This window comes from Cryptococcus neoformans, chromosome 8 (genome assembly GCF_000149385.1).
Source record: "Cryptococcus neoformans var. neoformans B-3501A chromosome 8, whole genome shotgun sequence".
NCBI lineage: Eukaryota > Fungi > Basidiomycota > Tremellomycetes > Tremellales > Cryptococcaceae > Cryptococcus > Cryptococcus deneoformans.
This window is the reverse complement of record NC_009184.1, coordinates 857,572-868,199: the sequence shown is the minus strand read 5'-3', so window position 1 is coordinate 868,199 and position 10,628 is coordinate 857,572. Positions and strand designations below refer to the sequence as shown.

The window sequence follows — 10,628 nt, the reverse complement described above, 5'->3', positions numbered from 1 at the left end:
AGAGCCATTCATTTCTATCTAGCGCATTAAAGAAACGTCCGTTGACTGTATTACCATGCTACGAGTACGTGTACTATATCAACAATATTCCCTTTCAATTTCAGATCTTCAATTCACCCAATCCCTAAACCAAAATCTCCCATCCCTCTTCAATCTCATCCTCATCAACCCACACCTCTTCATACTCATCATCTCGCTCGGTCAAATCACTCCCTTCTCCATCCTCGTCGCAGTCGTCACCCTCTCCATCTTCATCCGCCCCACTAGTCTCGGAAGCACCCTCTGCAGATGCGGTTGACGTCGCTGTGAAAGACTCTGAGGAAGAAGCTGAAGAAGGTTCGGAAATGCTTTCATAAGACGAAGAGTATGACGTGGGCGTGGCCACAATCTCGGAGGAAGCTGAGATGGCACTGGAGGTTGCAAATGATGAAGCGGATTCGGTTGAAGACGAAGACTCGAATTGACTCTCAGCGACGCTCATAGTTGAGGAAGCGGAAGATGAAATGACGACCGGGTGAGCAAAGTTGCCCACGGCAGACTCAGTGACAGACGCCGACTCTGTCGCACTAACACTAACGCTCGCGCTCACCGGAGTACTACCCTCGACCTCTGACGCCGTCTCAGTCTCAGCTCCTTTGGAGGATGAAGACGCGAGACTCTCTGACGAGACGGTGGCAGGGTCAGTACTTTGGCTTGCGGTCGCGTTGGCGTCAGAAGAGGCGGCGGCGGTAGCGGTGGCGATGGCAGTAGAGTTAGGACTGCGAGTCATGGTGTAGTCAACTGTTGTCCAGGAAGTAACGTAGTCTGTCTCCATACCATCCTCATTCTCAGCTACCGAGGAGGCGGAAGTGATTGTTGGCGCAGGAGTTGAGCTCGAGTCGGCGGAGGTAATGGTGGGTGTGGAAGAGTTGGTCTCGGTTGAAGAAGCGACAGAAGCGAAATTGGACGAGGAAGAACTGTCTGTGGAGGTAGGAAGAACCGATTCATATGATGAGATGGTACCTTCAGCCTCCCTCGTCGTCACTGAAGAGCTGAACGCCGTAAAAGAAGATGTAACAGGCATCGTCTCTGTCTCTGCTTCAGATTGGGTGCTGGAAACGCTCTCGTCCGGGCTCACACTCCAAGTTTCGCTCGCTGTCGTCGTCGCGCTCGCAGACGCACTGGTGGGTTCTTCCACGCTCACAATGGCAGAAGATGAAGGGATAGCAATCTCCGACTGAATAGCGCTCACGTTCGCATTGGCAACTGCGCTAACACTCTCCGTCGTTGTCGCCGTAGGCATTGCCACAGAGCCGTTCACCAAAGTTAACGTTGCAGATGCCGTCTCTGCGGCATTAGTCGATAAAGAAGTAGCTGTCGCGTTCATCCACCCAGTTAACGAAGTAGCCGTGGCATTCGCACCCTCAGCAGGCACGGTAACATTGGAGTAGTTGCCAGGGACTGAAGAGTTGGTATCATTCGTCCAAGGAAGGGGAATGGATGAGTTTGAAGAGTTGGTAGGGAGCGAACCGTTGGCAATGATAGTAGAGTTATCGGGGTAGGTAGAGTTGATAGGGTAGGTAGAATTTTCTGGGATGGTAGAGTTGCCAGGCAAGGTCACGTTGGAAGAAGTTGATGGATCATCGGGATCAGAGCCAACGCCACCGTACCAAGGTGGGAATGGAACGGAAGTGGCTGAAGCCGTAGTCTGACCTTCAACATTAGAGGAAGTAGACGTAGCCTGAGTCTCTTCGTCCAAACCCGCGTCGCCGTTATAATCAGTGGATGTCGCTTGAGCATCAGGGCTAGAAGTGGTGCCCTCTGAGCTTTCGCTCCCACTAGAAGCACTGCTGTCGCCTGATCCTTCTGAACCGGAACTGGAGGAACCACCATAGCTAGAAGAAGAGTGGCCGGGAACGCTGTAAGGGTTGGAGGTAGAGGTGCTTTCAGCCGCTGAAGAAGACGATGACGATTGGTCAGAGCTCAAGGGATTGTCATTGTTGCTTGAGCCGGAGCCAGAGCTGGAACTAGAGCCCCTGTCGTCTGAATTAGAATTCGACCCGAAATGGGAAGAGCCGTGTCCTGGAACAGCATAAGGATTTGACGTCGCGCTCGCACTAGCCGCACCCGCAGAGCTTGAGGCGGTAGAAGAACCGTCTGTTGACGTATCAACTGATTCGTCCGCGCTCGAGGAAGTCGTACCGCTTGACATAGATCCAGAGTCCTCAGAACTCGACGAAGAAGACGAAGAGTCTGAGGAATCAGAGGATGAAGAGTCTGAAGAGGATGCATCGGCGCTGGAAGAGGATGATTCATCGCTCGATGAGCTCGTTGAGGTTGACTCAGATGAAGAGGAAGTGGATGTAGCTGCAGGAGCTCGAAGGTTGGTAGCGCTTTGCAGGTAAGGATTGGAGTAGCTTGAGGTAGCTGCGGAGGCTCCGCTCAAGTCGGCACTAGTGGTGATAGGAGTAGAGGAGTAACGATCATCGGCGGAGCCGCCAGACGAACTGCCTGATGGAGACAAAGTAGCGGCTGCTGTTGAAGAGACCCAAGTGGGGGAAGCTGTCGCTGTACCATCTGCACCAATATGGATGATGTACTCCCAAGAACCATCAGCTTCCTACATGGTTTTCAGTCAGTATTGCTCACAAAGCAAAATGAATAAACTTACCTGGGTAGGCTCAAGAACAACTTCCAAAGTCATAGTGGGCAAAGAAGACCCCGTCATGTGTTCCGCATAACTCTTCGCCGCGGCTTGAATTTGATCCCAATAACTTTCCGCCTCACTCTCATCATCGTTTCCGCTACTTGTAGGTTGAGCCCCAGACACAGAAGTTGAAGTCGAGACGACAACCTCTGTGGAATGCTGGGTGTGGTACTCAGTCTGAGTGACGGTTTCGGGCTTGTACACTGAATAGGTGTAGGTCGCGAACGCCACTGTGCTCTGTAGGAGTGAAGAGATCGCGTTAGATGAAAGATTGGCAGGATTAGCTTGCTGGGTGTCGAAACCTGAAGCGGTGTTTGTAGAGTTGTCGGTGGTGTTGACAGGGATTGATGAAGTGTCGGTGGAATTTGAAGGGGCAGGAATAGAAGAAGAGTAGGTGGAGGATGAGGCAAAAGAAGAGGAGTAAGAACCGGTGAAAGCGGCATTTGAGGATGCAGTGGAGTTTGATGAGGCTACAGGAGTGACAGAGGATGACTCTGTAGCACTGACCGTAACCGTCTCCGTCACATTAGCCGTACTGTTGTTTATCACTTCCGCCGTCTCTGTCCCGTTATCTCTCTTCCCATAGATTTTCCTAAAGAGGGGTTTGTGTCTCCTCACATTTGGCGCCGCCAGCGATGAGGTAACAAGGAGGGGAAGAAGAAGGAGTGAGGCAGCCTTTGACTGGATCTTCATGGTGGTAAAGATAGAATGAGTGTGCTGTCAACGGGGGAGAGGTAGCCACCAGGGCGAGGATTATAGAAGAGAATGTAGTGCCGGTCGTCTAGCGATGATGGCTGGGTATGTAGGAGAAAAGACCGTCGTCAAGACAAGCCAATGATACCAGATGGGAGGGTTAGCGGTCGGATGAATGAAAAGAAGAGAGAGAAGATTTGAGTAAGGGACATAACAATCCATCAGTGCTTCTCGCTACCGCAATGACCATGCGTAGCCGAGGCATGATGCTCCAGACCGTTTGGACCAATAGTTGTTAAAATGCTAGTCACCACTGGGCTGAGGGAAGCTTTGAGAGTGCATGTCGGTCGTGATATCTCGGAAGTCAAAAATGACTTTTTCAGGGAACCCGCGCACCTTGTCCTGGTGTTTGTGCTATTTAGTTATTATGATAGCCAGGTGGAGGCAAGTGGAGGATGCCGCAAGGAGTGAGACTGATTCGCCGACCGTGGACATTCACCCGCAAAAGTTATCAGGTAGACAAGTTTCGACCTGGTCGCTCATCGCCGATTCGTCCTATAATCGCAAAAAGCGCATTCTAAAGCCTATATTCCCTACAGTTGGGTCGAAAAGTCTCTTAAAACATCCCCCTTCTCTCATCTACTGCCACGATCCGCACAATTTTTTTCCTCGAATCAAAACATCTTCACTAGCATGTCTTTCGCCTCGTCTTCCCGTATTGTTCTCGCCCGAAGCAACATCCCTTCCATCGGATCCACTCGAGGTGTCCTCCATCGGGCTCGACCTCCTCGAATGCCGGTCCTCCCTTCTCCCCACAACCCCAAGCAACCTCTCCCCACCTCCGGTACTTCCCACCCTGTCCCGCCCAACCTCGGTACTCCTTCAGTCCTCACCACTGTCACTGCCCTTCCTGATAGCGGACTAACTTTCCACCATTCTCCTCCTCCTTCTGCACCTAGCTACACCAACGGTGCCGTCCCTGATTTGTTCAGGTGGACAGCTGGGGAGAGCGTGAGGCTGAGCGGAGAAGAGGCTGCCATGGCTTTAGGTGAAAGGAGATGGTACGGAGGCAAGGTTGACTGGAGTGGAGAGCTTGTGCAGAAAATGAGGGATTTAAGGGGGCAGGGTTTGTCCAGAAGGGAGATTGGCGAGAGGTAAGTTCATTCATCCGCAGGAATTGCTTGCGAATTCTCGCTCCTTGAAATGGAGTTAATTGCTAATTCTTGTTCCTTATCCAGTTTGCAGATCGCCCCTGAACAGCAACGTCTCATATCTCGTGTCGCTCCTCAATCACGAGAACAAGCATCTGCCAAGGTCGAAGAATTTGCTGAGCACAAAGCTAAATGGGGTTACAGGAAAAGGTTGGCTAGGGAAGTCAGGCAGAAGAGGAAGGAGTTCTGGTAGTTGTGTTGGTGATTGCACGAGAAGGCAATATGCATGGGGTTTCGGAATTTCCATGTCTGTTCATCATGTTGCTGTCATATACTTCAGCAGACGTACTAATAGACAGCTACTGAGGATCGAGAAAGACAGCGAGCTTCTTTACAACTTTTTTTCACAGACGCGAGTTGATATGCAACTCAAGCACAGGGTAAAGCAACTTCGAGATGTCTGGTTATTTCACTCCATTTGAAGTTTAAAACTCCCTGCACTCCCTCTCATAATAGTGAATGAACGCTGGTAGAAGGCGATGACTAGAGCGACCCAAACTCTGTTAAGATGTTATGTGAAATGGGGGGTGGATTATGTGCGTATCTAGACTGATATACTCTTTAGAAGGTAGTAATAACGGTGCCAATCCACGACACCCGAAATTGGTGAAGGAAGACTTTGTGAAAGATTAGCAAAATGATAAAAAAGAGAAGATGGATGTCGTTGGGATTACGTCGGAGACGAGCCAATGTCCGTCGAGGGGCTTGTGTCGAGCCTACTGGTCTACTTTGGGGGTTCCTAATCCAAAAGTCCCCAAAGTGAGCCTGATATTGACCGTTGGGACAAAATCCGGACGCATCCCGAAGACTCGACTACCCTCACTAAAAAGAATTGACTACTACGGGCCTGGCCGGCAACTTTCAAACATGTCAATTTTTGTCAAGTTTGCGGAAATTCCCATACAAAATTTGCTTCCGGCCGGTCAAACATGTTCAACGGAAGCAAATTTTGTATGGGAGTTTCCCCAAACCTGTCAAAAAATTGACATGTTTCAAGTTGCCGGCCAGGCCAGTTACAGCTTTGTCGCTCGACCGTCTGTTGTCCTGATCTCAGTGCGTTACACCATCTTTCTGTCGTCAGATGGTCACTCCATGCCCGCAACAACAACAAAATATACTTGAGGAATTCATTTTTTTCTTTACTTCTGACTATCGGTCCGAAATCTACCATGAAGTAAGTTAGACCATATGCCTGAAGAGGTTGCTTAGCTCGTTTAACTAATAATTATTCCCTCCCAAACTAGTACTATTCGCGAGATCAATCGGATTAACGAGCGTGAACTCGAACTTGGAGTAAAAGGCTCTTGGCACGACGAATACAAGGGTGAGTATTCTTTCGCAGGATGCGCATGGTTTTTTTCTGATGATATGGAAACATAAAGATTCGGCGTATATCTATGTGGGCGGGTTGCCATTCGAATTGACTGAGGGTGACCTCATCACGATCTTCTCTCAGTACGTCTTTCTGCATGAGTTGCTGTGCTGGAATAAGTCTTGCTAAGTTTCATTTAGGTGGGGTGAGATTATGGACGTCAATCTCGTGCGAGATAAGGAAACAGGCAAATCCCGCGGTTTTGGATTTTTGATGTATGAAGATCAACGGAGCACAGTGTTGGCTGTTGACAATATGAACGGCACTCAAGTTATCGGTCGTACGCTTAAAGTGAGTGGCGATCATGTTGCTCTGTGAGAAGAGGGAAAGTTCGTAAGGCAGATGCTGACTGGATTTGGACGATTTAGGTGGATCATACAAGAAATTATAGGCAACAGGGCAAGAGGAATGAGAATGGCGAATATGAAGAGCCAGAGGAACCTATCTACAACGCTATGCCTCCCATTCTGTCTGGTGAGTTGAAAAGTTTATCTCTTCACCCAGCCCTAGAACATATTGACTGATAACACCTTCGATATAGGTTCCGAATCTTCTTCCTCTGAAGGCGAGCAAGACGATCTTGACGAAGAAGACCCTATGGCAGCATTCATCCGCGCGGAGAAGAAGAAGGGAGCCAAGAATATTAAAGGCAACGATGATGATGGAAAGAAGCGTAAACATGAGGGAGAAACGAAAGAAGAGAGACGGGCTCGAAAAGAAGCCAAGAGAGCCAAAAAGGCTGTGAAGGAGGAGAAGAAAAGAATAAAGAAGGACGTGAGAGAAGGGAACGGAAGTGAGCGTCCGAAGAGTGTGAAAAGCGAGAGGGACGAGAGGAATGGTCGTAGCAAGGATCGAGAAGATTCATTCTGGAGCCGTGGAAAAAATGCGGCCGGTCGAGATGATTGGCGTCAAGGCAAGTGGGAATTGGAGAGAGAGGAAGAATACAGAGAGAAAAGGGACGAACGTCCAAGAGAGCGGGATGGTGATGTGGTGAAAGATTTGATGGGAAACGATCTCGACCGAACTAGGGGAAACGGTGACGGGGGCTCTGGCCGAGAAAGAGAGCTTGAAGGAAAACCCAGAAATCGAGGTTACCGACGGGAGGATGATCGAAGATGGCATGATGACCGTAGAAAGGATGATAGGGATCGGGACAGGGCATATAACCAAAGAGACGATAGGGATAGGGATCATGACCGAGGGGATTATGGCAGAAGAAACGACAGGGAACGCGATATGAGATACTGAGCATACATGCAAAATTGTCTACACTACAAATGTTTACGCAGACTTTACTTCGCTCCATTCTTGGGGAGTCATCTTTCGAGCAGGAGTCTTGACTTCCTCGGCGAGGTAACCATACTTAGCGGGGTTAGTGTAATACACTTGTACACGTAGAGCGTCAGCGAGCGAGAAATGGAAACGTGACAAGAAGAAAAGCTTACAGATATCATTTTTCCTTGTAGGCTTGGCACTCTTAATCTCCTTGTCCATAAACTTCTCAGGGTACCATTCTTTCCTTAGACTCAGGTTGTTGTGGTAAACAGCCTTCACTTCACCGCCAGCGTTGATGATGGTTTGAGCTGCGCTCTTGGAGTATCTTGACAGTTCGAGCTTTAAGGGGGGGAGAGGAAGGGTAGGATCGGCATCGCCAAGGAGTTTGATGCCGGACAGGTTGGAGAGACCATGCACAGCGTTAGATCGGACAATGGTACCGATTGTTATAGGCTCATCGGGCGAAATGCGGGACTGTGCGATCCATGATTGAAGAGTAGCAATGGAAAGGGGAGCGTAGGTCTTGGACGTGCTACCAATATATCAGCTACCACCATAGATTTTTGAACATATATTAAACGGACAAGTTGATAAATCCTCTCTTGGGGATCTTTCGGTACAACGGTGTCTGACCACCCTCGAAACCCAATCTCACGCCCTTGCCATTCCTCGCTTTTTGACCCTTATGACCTCGTCCAGATGTACCACCCTTTTGACTTCCAGGACCTCTACCGTAACGTGTATCCTACATATATTGATCAGTATGCTAATGTAGCTGACCGGAGAATCGCGAAGACGAACGGTCTTTGTCGAGCCCTTTGCGGGAGTCAAGTCGCCTAAGTGCACAGCGGTTGAGATAGCGCGAGAAGACGATGCTGAGGCGGGGTTGAGAAACCTTGCTGTGTTGTTCAAGAGCGTCTTGAGTGGGTTTCCGAGCATTGTGTTTGTATGTATGAACTGAGAAACAGTGTACAGCCATCCCAGATAGTCAACATCTTTCGAGGTTCTCCGACTTTTCCAAGAAGTAGTATCAGGCCTCTCGCGGAATTTCCACGTCAGGCATAATTTCGCGCATCTTTAACTCGAGCGTCGTGAATGTTGTTGGATTTCTTGATAACTTATATCTTCCAGATTGTGCATGCTCAGAGCCGTAATCCGCACTGCAACCTCTACCAGACAGGCCACCACCTACGCCCCTAAATTCAAACCCCAAATACCGCTCAGAAGAACGTTCATAATGTCTGCCCCTGCCGCTGAGGCCAACTTGCACAAGGACGAAGTTACCGGAGAAATGATCTCCAAGTCGTGAGTCAGCAACCGTGGGAGAAATAGGCGTATTCAGCTGAAACAACTATAGTGAGCTGAAGCGAAGGCAAAAAGAACGACAGAGGGCCGCTCAGAAGGCTGAGAAGGCTGCTGCTGCTCCTGCCGCAGCTCAGCCTAAGAAGCAATCTAAAGCCGACGCCGAGGCTGAGATGGACGCCACTGTGCGTATAACTCGGTATTGCAATGAAAATTAGGCTGATCAAGATACTAGGCTTTCCACGAGATGCGATACAAGGAGATTGCCAAGCTTCGAGAGACCAAGCAGCCCAACCCTTACCCTCACAAGTTCAACGTCACTCACGCTGTCCCCAAGTTTGTCGAGGAGTGGGGCAAGGAAGGCAAGTTGGAAAAGGGTGAAACTGCCCAGCTTAATGAGCCTGTAAGCGTATTCTTGACGCATGCTGCAGCCCCGCTGACAGCAGATAGATTTCCCTCGCTGGTCGAGTCTACACTATCCGCGAATCCTCTTCCAAGTTGAGGTTCTACGACCTCAAGGCCGACGGTGTTAAGGTTCAGATTATGGCTCAGGCCCAAAACGCTGCTTCTCTCGAAGAGTACCTCGACACTCACGACCGGATTCGACGCGGTGACATCATTGGCGTCACTGGTATTCCCTCTCGAACCAAGATGGGAGAGCTTTCCCTTTCCATCTCTTCTATTCAGCTCCTTTCCCCCTGTCTTCACCTCCTGCCCGGTAGGGAAGGTGTTGTCGACCTCGAGACAAGATACAGGAAGAGGTATCTTGACTTGATTATGAACCCCAGCACCCGAGACATCTTTGTCACACGTTCCAAGGTCATCAACTACATCCGAAAGTACCTTGACGCCCAAGGTTTCCTCGAAGTTGAGACTCCTATGATGTCCATGATTGCTGGCGGTGCCACCGCCAAGCCCTTCGTCACCCATCACAACGACCTCAAGCTCGACTTGTTCATGCGTATCGCCCCCGAGCTTTACCTCAAGGAGCTCGTCGTCGGTGGTCTTGACCGGGTCTTCGAAATCGGCCGTGTCTTCCGAAATGAGCAGATCGATATGACACATAACCCCGAGTTCTCCATCTGTGAATTCTACATGGCCTACGCTGACATGTACGACATCATGGACATGACCGAGGAATTGATTGAGGGCATGGTCAAGTCCCTCACAGGTGGTACCAAATTGACTTTCCACCCTCAAGGTAAAGGTGAAGGCAAGAAGGTTTACGAGGTTGACTTCGCCAGGCCTTGGAAGAGGTTTGACATGATTGGGGAGTTGGAGAAGCAATTGAACGTTAAGTTCCCCCCGGGAGAAACCTTGCACGATGACAATACCAACAAGTTCCTCCGTGAACTCTGTGAGAAGGTGTGTGCTTCATATTTATAACGTTTTGCAGGAACTCATGTTATCTAGCACAACGTTGATTGCGCCGAGCCCAAGACCAACTCTCGTCTCCTTGACAAGCTCGTTGGTGAGTATATCGAAAATCAATGTGTCAACCCTTCCTTCATTGTCGGCCACCCCCAGGTCATGTCCCCCTTGGCCAAGTACGACCGATCTCGCCCTGGACTTTGTGAGCGATTCGAGGCGTTCTTATGTACTAAGGAGATTTGCAATGCCTACACTGAGTTGAACGACCCCTTCGATCAAAGAGAGAGATTCATGGAGCAGGTCAGGCAGAAGGAGCAGGGTGACGAGGAAGCCCAGGGTGTTGACGAGACTTTCCTCGATGCGTAAGTTTTCCATCTTTTTGTCCAAATCTGTATTGTTGCTAATCTTTTGAGTAGTCTCGAGTACGGTCTCCCACCTACAGGTGGCTGGGGTCTTGGTATCGACCGTCTTGTCATGTTCCTCACCGACTGCTCCAACATCAAGGAAGTCCTTCTTTTCCCCGCTATGCGACCTATCGTTGCCAACTCTGTTGAGGCTGTTGCTCCCAGTGTTACCGCTACGGAGGCCGCCAAGGAGGCCAAGGCTTAAAGAGGGTATGCTACACAGCAGTTTTGATTTAGAGGAGTTAATGAATCTCGGTATATATTTGGTTGCAACACCGGAACGGACGTTATACATGGTATTAATAAAAGGCACA

At 49.7% G+C, this 10,628-nt stretch overlaps 5 protein-coding genes across 5 annotated transcripts; 3 read left to right on the top strand and 2 right to left on the bottom strand.

Moving 5' to 3' along the window:
* Positions 1–124: 124 nt before the first annotated feature.
* On the bottom strand, positions 125–3,379 carry CNBH3070 (hypothetical protein; the record flags this gene model as incomplete). The annotated part of the gene is made up of 2 exons (XM_768762.1): positions 125–2,599; positions 2,651–3,379. The coding sequence occupies 2 exons, from the start codon at positions 3,377–3,379 to the stop codon at positions 125–127; spliced, it is 3,204 nt and encodes a 1,067-aa protein (XP_773855.1).
* A 693-nt stretch (positions 3,380–4,072) lies between these two features.
* CNBH3060 (hypothetical protein) lies at positions 4,073–4,783 on the top strand (the record flags this gene model as incomplete). Its single annotated transcript, XM_768761.1, has 2 exons — positions 4,073–4,533; positions 4,618–4,783. The coding sequence occupies 2 exons, from the start codon at positions 4,073–4,075 to the stop codon at positions 4,781–4,783; spliced, it is 627 nt and encodes a 208-aa protein (XP_773854.1).
* A 976-nt stretch (positions 4,784–5,759) lies between these two features.
* Positions 5,760–7,210, top strand: CNBH3050 (hypothetical protein; the record flags this gene model as incomplete). The annotated part of the gene is made up of 6 exons (XM_768760.1): positions 5,760–5,764; positions 5,835–5,914; positions 5,973–6,045; positions 6,103–6,253; positions 6,331–6,436; positions 6,504–7,210. 6 exons carry the CDS (start codon positions 5,760–5,762, stop codon positions 7,208–7,210), a joined length of 1,122 nt encoding a protein of 373 aa, XP_773853.1.
* Positions 7,211–7,243: 33 nt separating this feature from the next.
* On the bottom strand, positions 7,244–8,176 carry CNBH3040 (hypothetical protein; the record flags this gene model as incomplete). The annotated part of the gene is made up of 4 exons (XM_768759.1): positions 7,244–7,347; positions 7,408–7,769; positions 7,822–7,982; positions 8,039–8,176. The coding sequence occupies 4 exons, from the start codon at positions 8,174–8,176 to the stop codon at positions 7,244–7,246; spliced, it is 765 nt and encodes a 254-aa protein (XP_773852.1).
* Positions 8,177–8,375: 199 nt separating this feature from the next.
* On the top strand, positions 8,376–10,519 carry CNBH3030 (hypothetical protein; the record flags this gene model as incomplete). The annotated part of the gene is made up of 6 exons (XM_768758.1): positions 8,376–8,542; positions 8,595–8,724; positions 8,775–8,942; positions 8,990–9,904; positions 9,953–10,272; positions 10,327–10,519. The coding sequence occupies 6 exons, from the start codon at positions 8,376–8,378 to the stop codon at positions 10,517–10,519; spliced, it is 1,893 nt and encodes a 630-aa protein (XP_773851.1).
* Positions 10,520–10,628: the final 109 nt, after the last annotated feature.